This window comes from Rhinoraja longicauda, chromosome 3 (genome assembly GCF_053455715.1).
Source record: "Rhinoraja longicauda isolate Sanriku21f chromosome 3, sRhiLon1.1, whole genome shotgun sequence".
Lineage (NCBI taxonomy): Eukaryota > Metazoa > Chordata > Chondrichthyes > Rajiformes > Arhynchobatidae > Rhinoraja > Rhinoraja longicauda.
Genome location: NC_135955.1, coordinates 3,122,998 through 3,146,944, shown reverse-complemented (window position 1 = coordinate 3,146,944; position 23,947 = coordinate 3,122,998). Strand labels below are relative to the sequence as shown.

At 50.1% G+C, this 23,947-nt stretch overlaps 1 protein-coding gene across 1 annotated transcript in view; it reads right to left on the bottom strand.

Moving 5' to 3' along the window:
• Positions 1-16,110: 16,110 nt before the first annotated feature.
• The window catches only part of LOC144611467 (complement component C9-like), a 30,364-nt gene continuing 22,527 nt past the window's right edge, over positions 16,111-23,947 (bottom strand). Inside the window, 1 exon segment of the mRNA XM_078430590.1 lies at positions 16,111-16,217. Within this exon segment, the coding sequence (XP_078286716.1) occupies positions 16,111-16,217 (107 nt within the window).

Here is a 23,947-nt window from a genome sequence, read left to right as displayed (position 1 = left end):
AGAGGTCAGTGTGGGAATGGGAGGGGGAGTTAAGGTGTTTGGCAACCGGGAGAACAGGTGGATCCAGGCGGACTGAGCGAAGGTGTTATCTCACTCTGCAACACTGCGACGGTCCAACACACACTCCTTCTCGCACACTTACACTAGTGCAAGGAAACACCGCCACCTGCAGGTCTGGTCCCAATCTGCACCATCCTGAACTGCAAATATATCACCGCTCTTTCACTGACACGGAGAGTCCAAACTCGGGAACCTCTCCCCATTAAAACACCTTCACTGCAAGGTCAGCAGTGGCTTAGGGAGGCAGCTCACCCCCTTACCCCCCTTCTCAAGGGGAACTTGGGGAAGGTAAACCAGACCAGACTCCCCACAATCGACTCCACATACACTGAGTGATACAGAGTGCTGGAGTAACTCAGCGGGACAGGCAGCATCTCTGGAGAACATGGATAGGTGACGTTTCGGATCGGGACCCTTCATCCCCATATCATTCCCCCAGAGATGCTGCCTGTGTGCGGGGATCGCTGGTCGGCGTGGACTCGATGGGCCGAATGGCTTGTTTCTGCACTGTGTCCTTAAACTAAACTAAACTAAACTAAACTAAACTACACTACACTACACTCTACTACACTACACTACACTACACTACACTACACTACACTACACTACACTCTACTACACTCTACTACACTACACTACACTACACTACTCTACTACACTACACTACACTACACTACACTACACTACACTACACTACTACACTACACTACACTACACTACACTACACTACACTACACTACACTACACTCTACTACACTACACTACACTACACTACTCTACTACACTACACTCTACTACACTACACTACACTACACTACACTACACTACACTACACTACACTACACTACACTCTACTACACTACACTACACTACACTACTCTACTACACTACACTCTACTACACTACACTACACTACACTACACTACACTACACTACACTACACTACTCTACTACACTACACTACACTACACTACACTACTCTACTACACTACACTACACTACACTACTCTACTACACTACACTACACTACAGTACACTACACTACACTACACTCTACTACACTCTACTACACTACACTACACTACACTACACTACACTAAATTAAACTAAACTAACTTAAATTAAACTAAATTCAACTCAATTAAACTCAATTAAACTAAATTAAACTAATCTTAACTAAACTAAACTGAACTGAACTAAATTAAACTAAATTAAATTAAACTAGATTAAACTAAACTAAATTAAACTAAACTTTACTAAACTTTACTAAACTAAACTAGACTAGACTGTGCCGTGGGTGCAAGAGGAAGCCAAGAAAAGGAGAAGTGCAGGAGGCAGAATCTCTACCAAGCCAGACATTGTGTGGCTGCGAACTTCCCCCATCCAGCAGCAACTAGTAGGAAGGTCTAAAGTTTAATGGTTTGAAGAATCTCCATACTTCAGACTTTAGAGATACAGCGCGGACAGTCACAGGCCCTTCGGCCCACCGAGTCCGCGCCGGCCAGCGATCACCCCGTACACCAGCACTATCCTACACACTGGGGACAATTCACAATTTACAGAAGCCAATTAACCTACAAACCCGCACGTCTTTGGGAGAAAACCCACGCGATCACGGGGCGAACGTGCAAACTCCGTACAGCCAGCACCTGTAGTCAGGATCGAACCCGGTCTCCGGCGCTGTGAGGCAGCAACTCTGCCCCTGCGCCACCGTGCCGGCCCTGGTCTTACAGCTCCAGTGATCTTGTATCAACGTCTTGTACAGTAGGAATGTAACGCCCAAAAGCTTGCACTCACAGTGGTGCAGTGAGTAGAACCGCTGCTTCACAACGCCAAAGACCCAGCTTCGATCTCGGGTGCTGTCTGTGAGGAGTTTGTGCGTTATCCCAGAGACCATGTGGGATTCCTCCGGGTGCTCCGGGTTTCCTCCTACATCCCAAAGACGTGCGGGTTTGTAGGTTAAAAGGCCCTGTCCCAGTTACGCGATTTTTAAGGCGACTGCCGGCGACTGTCAAAGTCGTAGCAGATCGCTGAAATTTTCTTTTACCCTACGACAATGACCACGACAATGACCACGACAATGACCACGACAATGACCATGACAATGACCACGACAATGACCACGACAATGACCACGACAATGACCACGACAATGACCACGACAATGACCACGACAATGACCACGACAATGACCACGACAATGACCACGACAATGACCACGACAATGCCGAGTCAGGTCGATACAAGTTACTGTTTTTGTTGAACTAGCACCTGACCGTCAAACTCTCGCCTCCAATCTACCCGTCAAACGTCCTGACGGTAAATAAATTGGTTAAACAAAAACTATCTTCTGGTGTCTTCAAATGCCTTTTCTTAATTTAATATTACGTGCTTCTCAATGCATCTGCGACATCCTAGCAAACCTGGGGACAGCTTGGGACAGCGCCCGCAATAAGCAACTCGTCTGCCATTTCCTTGTTCCCCATAATAAATTCCCCAGCTCCTGTCTTCAAGGGACCCACATTTGCCTTAACTATTTTTTTCCTCTTTCGGTTTCATGTATCGTGATGTGTTTTTATGACTGTTGGTATGGGAGTATATATTTTGTATAGTGCACGAAATTCAGATATTCAAGTGTAACTGTGCAGCATACACATTGTAACTATTCAGACATTTAAATGTTAACTGTGTAGCATGTGTACTCTTAGGCATTCCTCAGTTAGCCTGGCATTATTCCTCAGTTAGCAGTCCTTAGATCCCTTATTCAATATTTGGTCCTTAGACTTAATCCTTAGGCATTCCTACTTTGGTAACCTTTGACTTAGGGATTGCCTGTACACCATTATCTCTTTGCCTTGTCACATTTGGATGAAAGATAATGGTGGCAAGAGAAGAGAAAACATATGTCTTGGGAGGATGGATGGACTAGAATAGAAAACAAGGGTGGGGGAGTGTGAAGAGATAAGAGTATTAAGATAAGGGTAAGGCAGTAAATGGGATTTAATGGTGGCAGACCAGACAGGAGGACTGCGAAGAAATGAATTATTATAGAGCAGGAGTGTGGGTATGAGGTGATGTAAAGAAGATAAGGTTTGGAATAATCCTATAAACGTAGACTGCCCGATGTACTAAGTGAACAGTCAGGGCAGTCAGATGGTTGGCTTCCTGATTGTTCCAGCCGTTGTTTGCAAATAAAGGCTTTTAATTTCTCGAAGAATTCTCCGTGTTGCCTGTCTTAATTTCGAAGCTAAAGAAAACCACGACATTGGCAGATCAATTTCCCTCCTGGGATAAATAAAGTTCTATCGCATCGTATCGTAGTGTATCATAGCTCAGCCGTTTAGAGCTGCCCGTTCTCCCGACTGCACCACTCTGCTTTCAAGCTCACCGACGCTTTCGGTGCCTGGTTCTGCACCCAACACTAGGCTTCTTCACTTCCTCTTTCTTGCCCTCGTGCCCCTTGGGAACGAGGACAACTTCCTCCACTCTGGCCCCATGGGCGCTTGGTAACGGAAGAGGTTAATGCGGTAACCGCAGCCAGCCAACCCACCCTCCCCCCCTGGGACAGGAGGCATCTGACTGAGGGTGGAGTGATTCTAAATCATACAGTGACATAGAGACACAGAGTCGCAGAGTCACAGAGACACAGAGTCACAGAGACAGAGAGACAGAGAGACACAGAGACACAGAGTCACAGAGACACAGAGACACAGAGTCACAGAGACACAGAGACACGGAGACACGGAGACACAGAGACACAGAGACACAGAGACACCGAGTCACAGAGACACAGAGACACAGGGACACAGGGACACAGAGACACAGAGACACAGGGACACAGGGACAAAGGGACACAGAGACACAGAGACACACAGAGACACAGGGACACAGGGACACAGGGACACAGAGTCACAGGGACACAGGGACACAGAGACACAGGGACACAGAGACACAGGGACACAGGGACACAGAGACACAGAGACACACAGAGACACAGGGACACAGGGACACAGAGTCACAGGGACACAGGGACACAGAGACACAGGGACACAGAGACACAGGGACACAGAGACACAGAGACACACAGAGACACAGGGACACAGAGACACAGAGACACAGAGACACACAGAGACACAGGGACACAGGGACACAGAGACACAGAGACACACAGAGACACAGGGACACAGGGACACAGAGTCACAGGGACACAGGGACACAGAGACACAGGGACACAGAGACACAGAGACACAGGGACACAGAGACACAGGGACACAGAGACACACAGAGACACAGGGACACAGAGACACAGAGACACAGGGACAGAGACACAGAGACACAGGGACACAGGGACACAGAGACACAGGGACACAGAGACACAGGGACACAGAGACACAGGGACACAGAGACACAGTCACAGAGACACAGAGACACAGAGACACAGTCACAGAGACACAGAGACACAGGGACACAGGGACACAGGGACACAGGGACACAGAGACACAGGGACACAGATGCACAGTCACAGAGACACAGGGACACAGGGACACAGGGACACAGAGACACAGGGACACAGAGACACAGTCACAGAGACACAGGGACACAGGGACACAGTCACAGAGACACAGGGACACAGGGACACAGGGACACAGGGACACAGGGACACAGAGACACAGGGACACAGGGACACAGGGACACAGGGACACAGAGACACAGTCACAGAGACACAGGGACACAGGGACACAGGGACACAGAGACACAGAGACACAGGGACACAGGGACACAGGGACACAGAGACACAGGGACACAGAGACACAGAGACACAGTCACAGAGACACAGGGACACAGGGACACAGGGACACAGAGACACAGTCACAGAGACACAGGGACACAGGGACACAGGGACACAGGGACACAGGGACACAGGGACACAGGGACACAGGGACACAGGGACACAGAGACACAGAGACACAGGGACACAGGGACACAGAGACACAGGGACACAGGGACACAGGGACACAGGGACACAGAGACACAGGGACACAGGGACACAGGGACACAGGGACACAGGGACACAGAGACACAGAGACACAGGGACACAGGGACACAGGGACACAGAGACACAGGGACACAGAGACATAGACACAGAGTCATAGAGTGACACAGTGTAGGAACAGGCCCTTCAGCCCAACTTGTCCCTGCAACTGCCCGCGTTTGGTCCATACGTGACTACATAATACAGGATCGTGCATTTGGAACATAGAACAGTTTGAGTTTAGAAGGATGAGGGGGGACCTCATTGAAACTTACCGAATAGTGAAAGGCTTGGATAGAGTGGATGTGGAGAGGATGTTTTCTCTCTCCCTCCTCTTTCTCTCTCCCCCTCCTCCCTCACCCGTCCTCCCCCTCCCCTCTCTCTCTCTCTCGCATTCTAGTCCCTCCACTCCCTCTCCCCCTTCTCCCTCATCGCACTCTCCCTCCCCTTCCTCCCTATCCCCCTCCTCCATCTCCCCCTTCACTCTCTCTCCCATCTCTCTCCCTCCCCTCCCTCCTCCCTCTCTCTCTCCCAACTCCTTCCCCTCCCTCTCTCCGTCACTCTTTCTCTCTCTCTCTCTCTCTCTCTCTCTCTCTCTCTCTCTCTCTCTCTCTCTGTGAAGGGAATCCAGCACGGAACATTCCAGAGCTGTGAATGATGTACTCGAGTAATTCAGAGTGTGGAAACTGTTCCACACAGAATTACCAGCACCTCACATCTCACCTTCCAGCTGAGAGTCTGTGAAATGCTTCCTGTGAAGTGGGGTGGGTGTACGGAACGAGCTGCTGGAGGAGGCAACTGAGGCAGAGACTATAGCCGACTATAATGGTGGCGCAGTGGTAGAGTTGCTGCCTTACAGTGCGTGCAGCGCCGGAGACCCGGGTTCCATCCCGACTACGGGTGCTGCCTGTGTGGAGTTTGTACGTTCTCCCCGTGGGTTCCCTCCGAGACCTTCGGTTTCCTCCCACACTCCAAAGACGTGCAGGTTTGGGGGTTAATTGGTTTGGTGTATGTGTAAATTGTCCCTAGTGGTTATTAGGATGGCGTTAGTGTGCGGGGATCGCTGGTCGGTGTGGGCTCGGTACCAAGAAAGGCCTGTTTCCGGACTGTATCTCTAAAATGAACTGAACAACATTTAAAAGACCCTTGGACAGGTCCATGGCTGGGAAAGGTTGAGAGGGATATGGGCCAAAGACAGGCAGGTGGGACTAGTGTAGATTTAGAGGTTAGATACAGCGTGGAAACAGGCCCTTCGGCCCACCCATACTGTGCCGACTTTAGAGATACAGCGCGGGAACAGGCCCTTCGGCCCACCCATACTGTGCCGACTTTAGAGGTACAGCGCGGGAACAGGCCCTTCGGCCCAATGACTCAGCTCCAACCAGCATCACCCCTTCTTACACTCCTTTCGAGTGTGGGAGGAAACTGGAGCACCAGCAAAAAACCCTCGCAGGTCACGTGCAGGAGAACGTGCAAACTCCGCACAGGCGGCACCCGGGGTCAGGGTTGAACCCGGGTCTCTGGCGTTGCGAGGCAGAAGCTCTGCCTCTGCGCCAACCGTGCCGCCCCATCTTGGTGGGCATGGACCTGTTGGGCTGAAGGGCTGGTGTCTGTGCCTCCATGACTGTGATGTGGGTGTGAACCTAGTGCTTTCCAGGAGGGTGGAGTGAACCAGGGGTGGCAGAGACAGCCGGAGACATGTGTCGGACACAAGTGGGCCAGGAACTGCCCTGTCGGAAGGTGAGCCAAACACAGAGTGCTGGAGTAACTCAGCGGGTCAGGCAGCATCTCTGGAGAACATGGATAGGTGACGTTTCACAGAGTGCTGGAGTAACTCAGAGGGTCAGGCAGCATCTCTGGAGAACATGGATAGGTGACGTTTCACAGAGTGCTGGAGTAACTCAGAGGGTCAGGCAGCATCTCTGGAGAACATGGATAGGTGACGTTTCACAGAGTGCTGGAGTAACTCAGAGGGTCAGGCAGCATCTCTGGAGAACATGGATAGGTGACGTTTCACAGAGTGCTGGAGTAACTCAGCGGGTCAGGCAGCATCTCTGGAGAACATGGATAGGTGACGTTTCAGGTCAGGACAAGGCCTGGATGAGATTAAAAGGGGAAAAGATAGGGTGAATGCACGGAATCTTTTACCCAGGGTAAGGGAATCATGAAGCATAAGGTCATAAGTGATAGGAGTCGAATTAGTCCATTCGGCCCATCATCTACTCTGCCATTCAATCACGGCTGATCTATCTCTCCCTCCTAACCCCATTCTCCTGCCTTCTCCTCATAACCTCTGTCACCTGTACTAATCAAGAATCCATCTACCTCAGCCTTAAAAATATCCATTGACTTTGCCTCCACAGCCTGCTGTGGTAAAGAATCCCACAGATTGATGAAATAAATTTCTCCTCATCTTCCCAAAAGAACGTCCTTTAATTCTGAGGCTGTGACCTCTAGTCCTAGACTCTCCCACTAGTGGAAACATCCTCTCCACATCCACTCTATCCAGGCATTTCACTATACTGTATATTTCAATGAGGTCCCCCCTCATTCTTCTAAACTCCAGTGAGTACAGGCCCAGCGCTGCAAACGCTCATCATAGGTTAACCAGAGGATATAGGTTTAAGGTGAGGTGGGGGGGGAGATTTAATAGGAACCTGAGGGGCAACATTTTCACACATAGGGTGGTGGGTGTATGGAACGGGCTGCCAGAGGAGGTGGTTGAGGCTGGGACGATTGCAACATTTAAGAAACATTTAGACAAGTACATGGATAGGACAATTTCATAGGAGGATGAGTGGTGTACAAAATCACGAGGGGAATAGATCGGGTAGATGCACCGAGTCTCTTGCCAAGAGTAGGGAAATCGAGGACCAGAGGACATAGGTTTAAGGTGAAGGGGATAGATTTAATAGGAACCTGAGGGGCAACTTTTTCACTCAGAGGGTGGTGGGTGTATGGAACCAGAGAAAGTAGGGATTTCAGATTCAGGGGCAGTTTGTTCCCGGCTGTTATCAGGCGATTGAACCATCCTACCACAACCAGAGAGCAGTCCTCAACTACCATCTACCTCATTGGTGACCCTCGGCATATCTTTGTGTCAGAAAATAACTGCAGATGCTGGTACAAATCGAAGGTAGACACCAAATGCTGGAGTAACTCAGCAGGTCAGGCAGCATCTCAGGAGAGAAGGAATGGGTGACGAAGACTGAAGAAGGGTCTCGACCCGAAACATCACCCATTCCTTCTCTCCAGAGATGCTGCCTGACCTGCTGAGTTACTCCAGCATTTTGTGATACTTTTGAAACTGAACTGAAGTAAGACAGGGCAGGTATAATAGCAGCATGGAAACATCGGCCCATCTTCAAATTCCCATCCCACTCCCAATCTGACCTCCCTAAAATCTGTGGATTACCTCAGAGGCTGGTGGGTGTGTGGAACGAGCTGCCCGAGGAGGTAGTTGAGGCAGGGACTATCCCAACATTATAAGGCACTTGAATGGGTACATGGATAGGACAGGTTTAGAAAGATACTAGACCAATTGGACCCGTTGGGCCCAAACCTCTCCTGCATTGGTGCAGCACCCTGTCCCCTCCCACTCCCCTCTCTCCTCAACCCCCCCTCCCCACTCCCTTCTCCCCCACTCCCCCTTTCCCCCCTCCCTCCCTCCTCCCCTCCTTTTAAACTTTAAAATGTGAATAACTTTAAATATATAAGACCGATTTCAATAAAACTACTTGCATTATCACTAAAGTGACGAAGGTGAGTAAGGTGGGCCTAAAATTGTTGCGCTATCGTGCACCGTTTTGGCTGAAGTTCAGTCACAAACAAGATAACAAACAAGAGTATTAGTATATAGATGGGCCAAATGCGGGCAGGTGGCACTAGTGTCGGTGGGGCATCTTGGTTGGTGTGGGCATGTTGGGCCGAACATACACTGATGAGCAGGGGGGGCAGCGCTGATGGAGTTCACCAGCGGGGATTGAACAGCGGCCGCTCTCCGGAACCAGTAACAGCTCCGGCACCTAAACAATTAGCACTGCACCACTGCTGATGAGCCAAAACACTATGTCATCATGGGCACTCTGCGGCCACACAGCCCCATACGCAGCAGGGTGCGATGCACTGTGTATTGTGACACATTCCTCCCGTGACCACCATTAAAATATTCTGCGACTTGTGCCACAGTCGACCTTCTGTCGGTTCGGACCAGACTGGATAGCCTTCGTTGCCCTCGCGCATCGATGAGCCTTGGGCGCCCAACTCCCTGTCTGTCGCCGGTTTGTGGTTTGTCCCTCCTCGGACCACTGTCGGTAGGTACTCACCACTGCTGACCGGGAGCACCCCACAAACCTTGCCGTTTCAGACCCAGTCGTCTGGCCAGAACAATTTGGTCCTTGTCAAAGTCGCTCAGGTCTTTACCCCTGCCCATTTCTCCTGCATCCAACACATCAACTTCAAGAACTGACTGTTCACTTGCTGCCTAATATATCCCACCCCTTGACAGGTGCCATTGTAACAAGATAATCAATGTTATTCACTTTGCCTGTCAGTGGTCATCATGTTTTGGTTCGTCAGCGTATGACTCTGTCTCCATGAGCTAATCGTACCTTACACACGATCAATGAGTCCATTAGGTTTTAGGTCTATCAGTCTACTCCACTGGGTGTAATAAGTCTTGCGACATTCAAGATGGAGCGTGGAACAGACCCTCTGGCCCAACAGGTCCGCGCCAACAGTGACCAACCCATACACTCGCACTATCCTACACGCACTAGGGACAATTTACATTTGTACCAAAGCCAATTAACCTGCAAACCTGCACGTCAAACCTGAGCACCTGGGGAAAAACCACACAGTCACGGGGGGAAGGTACAAACTCCGTACAGACAGCACCCGTAGTCAGGATGGAACCCGGGTCTCTGGCGCTGTGAGGCAGCAACTCTACCGCTGCGCCACCCACGCAGGATGCAGGTTGGTACCAAAGATAGCAACAAAGTGCTGGAGTAACTCAGCGGGTCAGGCAGCATCTGTGGAGAACATGGATAGGTGACGTTTCAAAGAGTGCTGGAGTAACTCAGCGGGTCAGGCAGCATCTGTGGAGAACATGGATACGTGATGTTTCACAGAGTGCTGGAGTAACTCAGCGGGACAGGCAGCAGCTCTGGAGAACATGGATAGGTGACGTTTGGGGTTGGGACCCTTCTTCAGACTGAAGGTGGGGGAGGGGGAATGGGGGGGGGGGGGGAGAATTGGGGGCGAGAACTCCTTTAATTCTACACCCCCTCCACTTTGAGTCTGAAGAAGGGTACCACCCCAAAACATCACCTTTCCATGTTCTCCACAGATGCTGCCTGACCCGCTGAGTTACTCCAGCACTCTGTCATTTTCGATTTGAACCCAATCCAAGCTAGCCCCTTCGATGTGTGAGTGTACACAACGGAGGGAATGACTAGCAGGGCACCGCCACGCATCAGGGCATCCTGCGTCCATGTAGACACACTCACCATGTCTGGAGCCCAGCAGAGTTCCTGCTTCCACCTCCTCCTCTCACCCCCAGCTCAGCATTTCCCAGTTCCTCTTCGAGTGCAGTCTTGCCGACACTTGCAGGAAACTATCTCAGCACACCCTGGCTTTGGTGTACGCTGCCCAGTAATAACATTACTTGGCCGCTGTGTGGGCTGGCATGGAGGCAGGAGGCAGGCTTATGGGAGGGGCTGGTCTCCACATACAGCAGCAAATAGGCTCTGCGAGAAAACTCTACCCACATGTTGACACACGCTCGAACAAAGACAGATACTTCAACTGTAGACAAATAGACAATCATGTAATTAGACACAGAGTGCTGGAGTAACTCAGCGGGTCAGGCAGCATCTCTGGGGAACATGGATAGGTGACGTTTCACAGAGTGCTGGAGTAACTCAGCGGGTCAGGCAGCATCTCTGGAGAACATGGATAGGTGACGTTTCACAGAGTGCTGGAGTAACTCAGCGGGTCAGGCAGCATCTCTGGAGAACAGGGACTGGTGATGTTTGGGGTCAGGATCCTTCGTCAGACTGAAAGTGGGAGAGGGGGAATGGGGGACATGAATTCGGAGTGAGAACTTTAATTCCACCCCCACCCCCCACTCCCACTTTGAGTCTGAAGAAGGTCCCGAAACGTCACCTATCCATGTTCTCCAGAGATGGTGCCTGACCCGCTGAGTTACTCCAGCACTCTGTGAAACGTCACCTATCCATGTTCTCCAGAGATGCTGCCTGACCCGCTGAGTTACTCCAGCACTCTGTGAAACGTCACCTATCTGACATCAGTGGTGGGGAAGATGCTGGAGTCAATTATAAAAGACGAAATTGCAGAGCATTTGGATAGTAGTAACAGGATTGTTCCGAGTCAGCATGGATTTACGAAGGGGAAATCATGCTTGACTAATCTTCTGGAATTCTTTGAGGATGTAACCAGGAAAATTGACAGGCGAGAGCCGGTGGATGTGGTGTACCTTGACTTTCAGAAAGCCTTCGACAAGGTTCCACATAGGAGATCAGTGGGCAACATTAGAGCACATGGTATTGGAGGTAGGGTACTGACATGGATAGAAAATTGGTTGACAGACAGAAAGCAAAGAGTGGGGATAAATGGGTCCCTTTCAGAATGGCAGGCAGTAACTAGTGGGGTACCACAAGGCTCGGTGCTGGGACCGCAGCTATTTACAATATACATTAATGACTTGGATGAAGGGATTAAAAGTACCATTAGCAAATTTGCAGATGATACAAAACTGGGTGGTAGTGTGAACTGTGAGGAAGATGCTATGAGGTTGCAGGGTGACTTGGACAGGTTGTGTGAGTGGGCGGATGCATGGCAGATGCAGTTTAATGTGGATAAGTGTGAGGTTATCCACTTTGTTGGTAAGAATAGGAAGGCAGAGTATTATCTGAATGGTGTCAAGTTAGGAACAGGGGACGTACAACGAGATCTGGGTGTCCTAGTGCATCAGTCACTGAAAGGAAGCATGCAGGTACAGCAGGCAGTGAAGAAAGCCAATGGAATGTTGGCCTTCATAACAAGAGGAGTTGAGTATAGGAGCAAAGAGGTCCTGCAGTTGTACAGGGCCCTAGTGAGACCGCACCTGGAGTACTGTGTGCAGTTTTGGTCTCCAAATTTGAGGAAGGATATTCTTACTATTGAGGGCGTGCAGCGTAGGTTTACTAGGTTAATTCCCGGAATGGCGGGACTATCATATGTTGAAAGACTGGAGCGACTAGGCTTGTAATGGGTGACTTATAATGGGTGACTTATAATGGGTGACTTCAATCTACATATAGATTCGGTGAACCAAATTGGCAGGGGTGCTGAGGAAGAGGATTTCTTGGAATGTTTGTGAGATGGTTTTCTAAACCATCATGTCGAGGAACCAACGAGAGAACAGGCCATTCTAGACTGGGTATTGAGTAATGAGGAAGGGGTAGTTAGCAGTCTTGTTGTGCGAGGCCCCTTGGGCAAGAGTGACCATAATATGGTAGAGTTCTTCATTAGGATGGAGAGTGACAAAGTCAATTCAGAAACAAGTGTTCTGAACTTAAAGAAAAGTAACTTTGAGGGTATGAGGCGTGAATTGTCCAAGATAGACTGGCAATTGATACTTAAAGGGTTGACGTTGGACATGCAATGGAAGGCATTTAAAGATTGCATGGATGAACTACAACAATTGTTCATCCCAGTTTGGCAAAAGAACAAACCAGGAAAGGTAGTGCATCCGTGGCTAACAAGGGAAATCAAGGATAGTATTAAAACAAAAGATGAAGCATATAAATTAGCCAGATAAAGTAGCATAACCAGAGGACTGGGAGAAATTCAGAGTCCAGCAGAGGAGGACAAAGGGCTTAATTAGGAAAGGGGAAATAGATTATGACAGAAAACTGGCAAGGAACATAAAAACAGACTGCAAAAGCTTTTATAGATATGTGAAGAGAAAAAGACTAGTTAAGACAAATGTAGGTCCCTTGCAGTCGGAAACAGGTGAATTGATCATAGGGAACAAGGACATGGCAGACCAATTGAACAACTACTTCATAAATAATCTGCTGGAAATAGCAGGGGACCGGGGGTCTAATGAGATGGAGGAACTGAGGTTAGTCGGGAAGTGGTGTTAGGTAAATTAAATGGATTAAAGGCCGATAAATCCCCAGGGCCAGGTAGGACTGGGCTACGTCCACAGTCCACAGTTCTCTGCAATTTCTTGCGGTCTTGGGCCGAGCCGTTCCCAAACCAAGCTGCGATGCAAGCCGACAGTTTGCTTTCTGCAGTGCATCTGCAGAGGATGATAAGGATCATTGGAGCTGTGCTGAAGTTGCTTAGTCTTCTGAGGATGTAGAGGCGTTGGTGTGACTTCGTGACCATATCGTCAATGTGGTTGGACCAGGATAGATCTTTGGCGAAATGTATCCATCTCCAGTCCATCTCCATCTCAATGGCCATTAATCCAGGGCGTGAACATTTACTCCACCACGCTTCCTCAGGTCAATGACAAACTCTTTTGTCTTGCTGTCCTTCAGGGAGAGGGCGTTGTCTTAACACCATGTTACTGAGCTCTCTATCTCCTTCCTGTACTGGGTGGACAAGTAATGTTCACAAGTCATAGGAGTAGAATTAGGCCATTCGGCCCATCGAGTCTACTCCGCCATGCAATCATGGCTGATCTCTGCCTCCTAATCCCATTCTCCTGCCTTCTCCCCATAACCCTTGACACCTGTTCCAATCAAGAATCTGTCTATCTCTGCCTTAAAAATACCCACTGACCTAGCCTCCACAGCCCTCTGTGGCAATGAGTTCCGCAGATTAACTCCCCTCTGACTAAAGTAGTTCCTCCTCACCTCCTTTCTAAAAGAGTGCCCTTTTCGAGCTTCTAAAATGTCGGGCAAAGGCCATCTCCAACGAGGGAGAAAATGCTTTGTTCCACCCCTCCTCCTCTCTGCCAACTCTCCCCCCCCCCCCCCCCCGCCCCCACACACACACCCCCCAAATCCCACCACAATCAATCTGAAAAATGGTCCCCATCCAAAACATCACCGATCCACATTCTCCAGAGATGCAGAAGATAGACACAAAGCGCTGGAGTCACTCTGCGGATCAGGCAGCATCTCCGGAGAATAAGCAATAGGTGACGTTTCGGGTCGGGACCCTTCTTCAGACTGAGAGTGGGTAATGGGGGGGGGAGGGGGGGTGGGAACTGGAGGTAGGAAAAGGCCAGAACAAAGCCCAGGGCCGGCAACAGATGACCAAGGAAGGTTGGAGCCCACAATGGCCCATTGTTGGCTGGGGAAGAGGTGATAACGAAGGGATACAGGTATGCAAACATCTCTCCAGAGATGCTGCTTGACCCTCTGCGACTATCTGTATATGTACCTACACTGAGTTTTTCTCGTTTATCCTGTTGTTTACAGTGTACTATGTTTACATATTCTGTTGTGCTGCTGCAAGTAAGAATTTCATTGTTCTATCTGGGACACACGACAATAAAACACTCTCGACTCGTGACTCTACTCCAGCACTTTGCATCTTTTCTAGAGGGGCAAACTTCCCTGTCTATTTAGTGGCATTCGCTTGCCACTCTGCCACGACACTGTGGATGAGCCTCACGTTAACGCTGTGGGCATCAAGGACAAGGTTGAGATGCTGGGCCCAGCCCCTGGTGGGGAGAAACTCATCTCTTCGTAGCTCGCGAGAGGACGTAGCTGGTTGAGAGAGCTCCTATTCTTAGGCTGTAGAAATACAGCGTGGAAACAGGCCCTTCGTCCCGCCGAGTCCGCACCGGCCAGCGACCCCCACCCCATACTATCCTACACACACTCGGGACAATTTACAATTTTTACCGAAGCCAATTAATCTACAAACCTGTACGTCTTTAGGATGTGGGAGGAAACGGGAGCATCCCGGGGGAAATCCCATGCTGTCACAGGGAGAAGGTACAAACTCCGTGCAGACATGGTCCCGTGGTCAATAGACAATAGGTGCAGGAGGAGGCCATTCGGCCCTTCAAGCCAGCACCGCCATTCAATGTGATCATGGCTGATCATTCTCAATCAGTACCCCGTTCCTGCCTTCTCCCCATACCCCCTGACTCCGTTATCCTTAAGAGCTCTATCTAGCTCTCTCTCGAATGCGTTCAGAGAATTGTCCTCCACTGCCTTCTGAGGCAGAGAATTCCACAGATTTACAACTCTCTGACTAAAAAAGCTTTTCCTCATCTCTGTTCTAAATGGCCTACCCCTTATTCTTAAACTGTGGGCCCTGGTTCTGGACTCCCCCAACATTGGGAAAATGTTTCCTGCCTCTAACGTGTCCAACCCCTTAATAATCTTATATGTTTCGATAAGATCCCCTCTCATCCTTCTAAATTCCAGTGTATATAAGCCTAGTCGCTCCAGTCTTTCAACATATGACAGTCCCGCTATTCCGGGAATTAACCTAGTAAACCTACTCTGCACGCCCTCAATAGCAAGAATATCCTTCCTCAAATTTGGAGACCAAAGCTGCACACAGTACTCCAGTTGCGGTCTCACTAGGGCCCTGACCAACTGCCGAAGGACCTCTTTGCTCCTACACTCAACTCCTCTTCTTATGAAGGCCAACATTCCATTGGCTTTCTTCACTGCCTGCTGTACCTGCATGCTTCCTTTCAGTGACTGATGCACCAGGACACCCAGATCTCGTTGTACGTCCCCTTTTCCTAACTCTGCCTTCCTATTCTTACCACCAAAGTGGATAACCTCACACTTATCCACATTAAACTGTATCTGCCATGCATCCGCCCACTCACACAACCTGTCCAAGTCACCCTGCAACCTCATAGCATCTTCCTCACAGTTCACACTGCCACCCAGCTTTGTATCAACTGCAAATTTGCTAATGGTACATTTAATCCCTTCATCCAAGTCATTAATGTATTTGTAAATAGCTGCGGTCCCAGCACCGAGCCTTGCGGTACCCCACTAGTCACTAGTCAGGATCGAGCCCGGGCCTCAGGCGCTGTGTGGCGGGGGCTGTGCCGCCGAGCCGCCCCTACCACCAGATCCAGGAACTCCTCTTCTCAGCCTGGCCTTGTCTTCACCTTTGCACGACAGCTCCGCTGCAGTTTCAACCAAATACCTCCCATTCCTTGTCTGAATCCGACACGGCTGAGATGGTTTAGAGGGGTATGGACCAAAGATGGGGAAATGGGACGAGCTTGGTTGGAATGGACTAGTTGGGCCGAAGGGCCTGTTTCCGTGCTGTATGACTGAAAGACTGTGTATGGTACGGTTTGACCGGATAGCACGCAAGCAACAGATTTACACTCTACCTCGAAACACGTGACAGTGATAAACCAACACGAATAATTGGACCAAGACCCAAATCCCTTGTATCTGAAGGCCTTGCAATTTATTTCCATTTGTGGAGTCACGGAGTCATACATTGTGAAAACAGGCCCTTCAGTCTAACTTGCCCATGCCGATCCATATATCCCTTCTACACCAGTCCCACCTGCCTGCTCTTGGCCCATATCCCTCCACACCTGTCCGATCCATGTACCTGCCTAAATGTCTCTTAAATGTTATGAATGTCTCATAAATCCATGTACCTGCCTCAACTACCTCCTCTGGCAGCTCATTCTATACACCCACCACCCTTTGTGTAAAAAGGTTATCTCTCAGGTTGCTAAGAAATCTTCCCCCCCCCCCACCCCCCCACCCCCCCACCTTAAAGCTATGTCCTCTGGCTTCTCGATTCCCTTACTCAGGGCAAAAGACTACGTCTATTATCACATTATTCCCTTTATCATGCACCTGTGCACTGGGTGGATTGCAATCATGAATTCAGGTCAGTTACAGCTCAGTTTATTGTCATGTGTACCGAGGTGCAGTGAAAAGCTTTTGTTGCGTGCTACCCAGTCAGTGGAAAGACAATGCATGATTACAATCGATCCGTTTACTGTGCACAGATACATGCTAAGGGAAAAACGTTTAGTGCAAGGTAAAGCCAGCAAGGTCCGAACAAAGGATAGTCCGAGGGTCACCAATGAGGTAGATAGTAGTTCAGCACAGTTCTCTGGTGGTGATAGGATGCTTCAGTTGCCTGACTTTCAGCATTCCATGTTTAGTCTTTCCGCTGTCTGGTTAGCATGCAACAAAGGTTTTTCACTGTACCTCGGTACACGTGACAATAAACTACATTGAAACTCAAATTATACACCTCTATACACCTGGGCGGCACGGTGGCGCAACGGTAGAGTTGCTGCTTTACAGCGAATGCAGCGCCGGAGACTCAGGTTCGATCCTGACTACGGGTGCTGTACTGTAAGGAGTTTGTACGTTCTCCCCGTGACCTGCGTGGGTTTTCTCCGAGATCTTCGGTTTCCTCCCACACTCCAAAGACGTACAAAGAAGGAGGAGCCAGCGCTGCCGTCGCAGCTGCAGTCCGTCTGTCTTTTGTGTTTTTTGTTGTTTTTGTATGAATTGTAGTTTTAATATGATGTAGTGTTTGTATGTTATGTGGGGGGGAGGGGGTGGGAGGGAACAGGAACTGTAAAAAAATTCTCTCTCCCGAACGGAGACGCGACCTTTGTTTCTGTGTCGTGTCCCCGTTCCCGTTGCGGCCTACCAGCGGCCATGCACCTGGGACCACCTGGGGCTCTGGTTCGCAGAGCCCGCGGCCCGGACTCACCACCTGCGGCGCTGGCTGCCTGCGGATGCTGCGGGAGCGGCTGCGACTCGTCTCCGGAGGCTCCGGCGCGGGCCGCGTGGATGTCGGAAGCCCGCAGGCCCCTGGATGGGGGCCGACATCGGGAGCACCGGCAGCGGCAGAGGCAGCGTGTTCGCCCGCCCCGAATCGCGGGGCTTGGGTCGGCCCGCCGCGGACCTTTCACCGTCCGGCGCGGCCTGAAATAGGCCGTGGACCTTTCACCGTCCGGCGCGGCGCTCCAATGTCGGGAGCCCCGACCGCCCCGACGTGGCAAGTTCAACAGCCTGACCTCGGGAGAAGACGGCAGGGAAGAGAAAAGACATTCTGGCCTTCCATCACAGTGAAAGGGACTGGAGGAGACTCACTGTGATGGATGTTTCTTTTGTTTGGTGTTAGTGTATGATTGTATGTGTTGTTGCATTTTTATTGATTATTCTTATTGGTCTTATTGTTTCAACTGCGGGTAATGTTTCATTTCACTACACATTTATGTGTATGTGACAAATAAACGACTATTGACTATTGAGGTCTGTAGGTTAATTGACTGGGTAAATGTAAAAATTGTCCCTAGTGTGTGTAGGATAGTGTTAATGTGCGGGGATCGCTGGGCGGCGCGGACTTGGTGGGCCGAAAAGGCCTGTTTCCGCGCTGTATCTGAAATATGAAAATATAATATGAATATAAGATTCCCTCATCCTCCTGCGCTCCAAAGAATAAAGTCCTAAGCTGACATGCTGCATTTTGGGAAGTTTAACATGGGCAGGACTTACACAGTGAATGGTAGGGTTCTGGGGAATGTTGTAGAGCAGAGGGATCTAGGAGTGCAGGTGCGTGGTTCCTTGAAGGTCGAGTCGCAGGTAGATAAGGTGGTCGAAAAGGCTTTTGGTACATTGGCCTTCATCAGTCAGAGAGTATTGAGTATAGAAATTGTGAAGTCATGTTGCCGTTGTATAAGATATTGGTGAGACTGCATTTAGAGTATTCTGTTCAGTTCTGGGCACCGTGTTATAGGAAAGATGTTGTCAAGGTGGAAAGGGTACAGGGATTTACGAGGATGTTGTCAGGACTAGAGGGTGTGAGCTATAGGGAGAGGTTGAGTGGGCTGGGACACTATTACCTGGAGCGCAGGAGGATGAGGGGTGATCTTATAGAGGTGTACAAAATCATGAGAGGATCGGGTAGAGTAGGGGAATCGAAGACCAGAGGACATAGGTTTCAGATGAAGGGGAAAACATTTAATAGGAATCTGAGGGGTAACTTTTTCACACAGAGGGTGACGGGTGTATGGAACAAGCTGCCAGAGGAGGTAGGTGAGGCCGGGACTATCCCAACGTTTTAGAAACAGTTGGACAGGTACATAGTTGGGACAGGTTTGGGGGGATGTTGACCAAACGCAGGCAGGTGGGACTAGTGTGGCTGGGACATGTTGGCCGGTGTGGGCAAGTTGGGCCGAAGGGCCTGTTTCCACGCCGTATCACTCTATGACTCTATGACATGATTTAGATCAGATGTTTTGGTTTTCCTATGAATATGGAGTTACGTAATCTTTCACTTTGTACCACTGGTCCAACTGCTTCCTCACAACCTATTTATATCCTATCTGCGGCCTCCCAAGTCAAGTCTACTTTATTTGTCACATACATATACAAGATGCGCAGTGAAATGTGGATTGTGCTGAACTACAAAACAGAATAGAAAATGTTTTAACACAAAAAATAAATGAATACAGTAAATTAGTCCCTGGTGATATAAGAGTTAACAGTCCTGATGGCCTGTGGGAAGAAACTCCGTCTCATCCATTTCCTCACCCACCATGACTCACCAGCCAAGTCAAGAACTGGGTTGTCAGTGTAAAAATAAGCTGGGCAGAGTTCAGTTCCCCATACCCATCCTTGCAGCAGAGCGTCAAAGCGATACAGCGTGGAAACAGGCCCTTCGGCCTAACGCCCACACCGGCCAACATGTCCCAGCTACACCAGTCCCACCTGCCTGCGTTTGGTCCAGATCCCTCTAAACCTGTCCTATCCATGTACCTGTCCAACTGCTTCTTATACGTTGGGATAGTCCCAGCCTCAACTACCTCCTCTGGCAACATGTGTAGGAAAATAACTGCAGATGCTGGTACAAATCGAAGCTATCGCAAAGTACTGGAGTAACTCAGCGGGTCAGGCGGCATCTCAGGAAAGAAGGAATGGGCGACGTTTCGGGTCAAGACCCTTCTTCAGACTGATGTCAGGGGAGGGACAAAGGTAGGATGTAGTTGGAGACAGGAAGACAGTGGGAGAACTGGGAAGGAGGAGGGGAAAGAGAGGGACAGAAGAGCTATCTAAAGTTAGATAAGTCAATGTTCATACCACTGGGGTGTGAGCTGCCCAAGCGAAATATGAGATGCTGTTCCTCCAATTTGCGGTGGGCCTCACTATGACAATGGAGGAGGCCCAGGACAGAATACCTCCTCTGCTAGCTTGTTCCATACACCAATCACCCTTTGTGTGTAAAACTTACCCCTCAGTTTCCTATTAAATCTTTTCCCCTTCACCTTAAACCTACTTAAAATAAACTCTACTTGAAGTAGAGTGTTACAGAATGGAAACACGCCATTTGGCCCAACTCGCCCATGCCGACCAACATGACGCATCTACACCAGTCCCATGTTCCTGTGTTCGACCCATATTCCTCAAATCAATGTTTTGATGGTTCAATGGTACAGTGAAACTCCTTTTTTTTGGCATACAGTTCAGTAAAAATAATCAGCACAATCAATTATGGGGAGAAGGCAGGAGAACGGGGTTGAGAGGGAAAGATAGATCAGCCATGATTGAATGGCGGAGTAGACTGGATGGGACGAATGGCCTAATGCTTCTCCTATCACTCATGAAATTATGATCAAGGGCCAGTCTCACCCCGGCCACTCCCTCTTCTCCCCTCTCCCATCAGGCAAGAGGTAAAGAAGTGTGTAAACGCACACCTCCAGATTCAGGGACAGTTTCTTCCCGGCTGTTATCAGGCAACTGAACCATCCCATCACCAACTAGAGAGTGGTCCTGACCTCCCATCCACCTCATTGGTGACCCTCGGACTATCTTTAATCAGACTTTATCTTGCACAAAACGCTTTTCCCTTTATCCAGTATCTGTACAGTGTGGACGGCTTGATTGTAATCATGTACAGTATAGTCTTTCCGCTGACCGGATAGCAAGCAACAGAAAAAGCTTTTCACTGTACCTCGGTACACGTAACAGTAAACAAAACAAAACCGAATTAAACAAAACTAAACGAGTCACACAGCATGGACAGGCAGCATCTCAGGAGAGAAGGAATGGGTGACGTTTCGGGTCGAGACCCTTCTTCAGACTGATGTCAGGGGGGCGGGACAAAGCTTCCTTGCTGAAGTAACTCAGCAGGTCAGGCAGCATCTCAGGAGAGAAGGAATGGGTGACGTTTCGGGTCGAGACCCTTCTTCAGACTGATGTCAGGGGGGCGGGACAAAGCTTCCTTGCTGAAGTAACTCAGCAGGTCAGGCAGCATCTCAGGAGAGAAGGAATGGGTGACGTTTCGGGTCGAGACCCTTCTTCAGACTGATGGAAGGGTCTTGACACGAAACGTCACCCATTCCTTCTCTCCTGAGATGCTGCCTGACCTGCTGAGTTACTCCAGCATTTTGGGAAATAAATACCTTCGATTTGTACCAGCATCTGCAGTTATTTTCTTACATACAGCATGGGCAGTCCCTTCGGCCCATGCCTACCAAGATGCCCCATCTAAGCTAGTCCCATTGGCCCGCATCTGGTCCATATACCTCGAATCAATGGTTCAGTGGTACAGTGCAATTTCGTTTGCATACAGTTCAGTAAACATCTTACTATAGATAAGCACAATCATACTGCAGTCCAAGAGCATAGGAATAGTGGGGCAAACTGAGGCAGTTTACAAGAGTCGCCAGGTTTCCGGCACTATTTTATACACTTCAAGTTTCAAAGTGTTTAGACCAAAGATACTAGAGGAGCAAGATGGACCACTCCCACTCCGTCGAAATCGCCTACACTGAAGTGTAGTCCGCAAAGGAGCGTAACGTCCGCCATTTTAGTAAGCAAAACCCGCCTTTCGCTCTGCCTCTCGCAGTGTAATCAGTGTTGTGGAGAAACAGTATGTGTGATGATACCATTAAAATGCAGAATATATCTCATCTATCAATTCACAGATTTTTGTTATTTTTCTTTTTATACGTTTCTGCAAGTTTCTGCCCACTAAAATGGCGCCGTGACATACTACGGTTTTTAGGGTCGAGCGGTCTATCTTGTTCCTCTAGTATCTTTAGTTTAAACCATGTAGAGTCTTAAATTGGCCTTAAAGTCCCGTTGCCCTTTCCTCTCCTTGTACCTGTCCAAATGTCAAGTGAAATGTGAGTCAAAGTTAGAAATAAAAAGGACTCAAGGAAATGCAGATGCTAGAATCTTGTGTGAATAACACAAACTGCTGGAGGAACTCAGCAGGTCAGGCAGCATCTGTGGAAGGAATGGATAGTTGATTTTTTTGGGTCGGGACCATTCTTCAGACTGATGGAGTGCAGGGAGGTAGGTACTCTATCTACTGGCTTTCTCCCCCTCCCCTCCCTCCCCCGACCCCACCAGTCCGAACCTGAAATAGGACAAGCGGTAGAGTTGCTGCCTCACAGCGCCAGAGACCCGGGTTCCATCCTGACTACGGGCGCCGTCTGTACGGAGTTTGTACGTTCTCCGCGTGACCTGCATAGGTTTCCTCCGAGATCTTCGGTTTCCTCCCACACTTCAAAGGCATCGAGGTTTGTAGGTTAATTGGCTGGGTATAAATGTAAAATGGCCTCTAGTGGGTGTAGGATAGTGTTAGATTTTTAATTTTTTTTTAGATTTAGAGATACAGCGCGGAAACTGGCCCTTCGGCCCACCGGGTCCGCGCCGCCCAGCGATCCCCGCACATTAACACTATCCTACACACACTAGGGTTTTTTACATTTGCCCAGCCAATTAACCTACACACCTGTACGTCTTTGGAGTGTGGGAGGAAACCGAAGATCTCGGAGAAAACCCACGCAGGTCACGGGGAGAACGTACAAACTCCGTACAGACGGCGCCCGCAGTCAGGATCGAACCTGAGTCTCCGGCGCTGCATTCGCTGTAAGGCGGCAACTCTACCGCTGCGCCACCGTGCCGTTGGTGTGCGGGGATCGCTGGTCGACTCGGACTCGGACTCGGTGGGCCGAAGGGCCTGTTTCCGCGCTGTATCTCTAAACTACACTAAAAAAAAGTCATGGGAGCAGAATTAGGCCATTCAGCCCGTCAAGAGGTGGTCTGGGAGGTGGACTGTCGGCAAGGGAGGTGGGAAGTGAGAGTTGATGGAGGCAGCTCTGTCCATCAAGGTGGGAGAGATTCCATCAAAGCCGTGGTTTTCCAGGTCCCTGTGTCCGCAAAGAATGTTCCCCACGCACACCAGGAAACTGACTGGGACCCCTCACTCTGCTCACGACCCCTCTCCCTCACTCCCTCCCTGTGACCCAGACCCCACTCCCCCCCCATCTGTCTCCCCTCAGCCCCCCGCTCTCCCTCCCTCCCTCCTCCCCCGCACGATATCCCCTCCCCCCCTTGGGTCTCCATATCCACTCCATCCCCTCCCCCACCATGACCCCTTCCCCCCCGCTGTGACCCCCCCACCACTGTGACCCCCTCCCCTGTGTCCCCTCCTGCCCCCCCCCTGTGTTCCCACCCCACTTCCCTCCCTGCCCCACTCCCTCCCTCCCCATGTTCCCACCCCACTTCCCTCCCTGCCCCACCCCCCCCCAGTGTTCCCACCCCACTTCCCTCCCTCACTCCCCCCCCCCCCGTGTCCCTCCCCTCTTCCCTCCCCCCCACCCCCCCCCCCCCGTGTCCCTCCCCTCTTCCCTCCCCCCCACCCACGCCACCACTCCAACAGCAGTAACCCCACAGTCTGCCATTTAAACCTGAGCGACAAGTAGAAGCCGGGATGAATTTCCAACATTCACCCTACGGTGAAACAGTTTATTGAGGGGACGGTAGGATTTGCGTTGGGGGGGGGGGGGGGGGGGGGGGGGGGGGGGGGGGAGCCTCGCTGGAGCTTTATGGCGGTCGGCGTCTGAAATGGAAG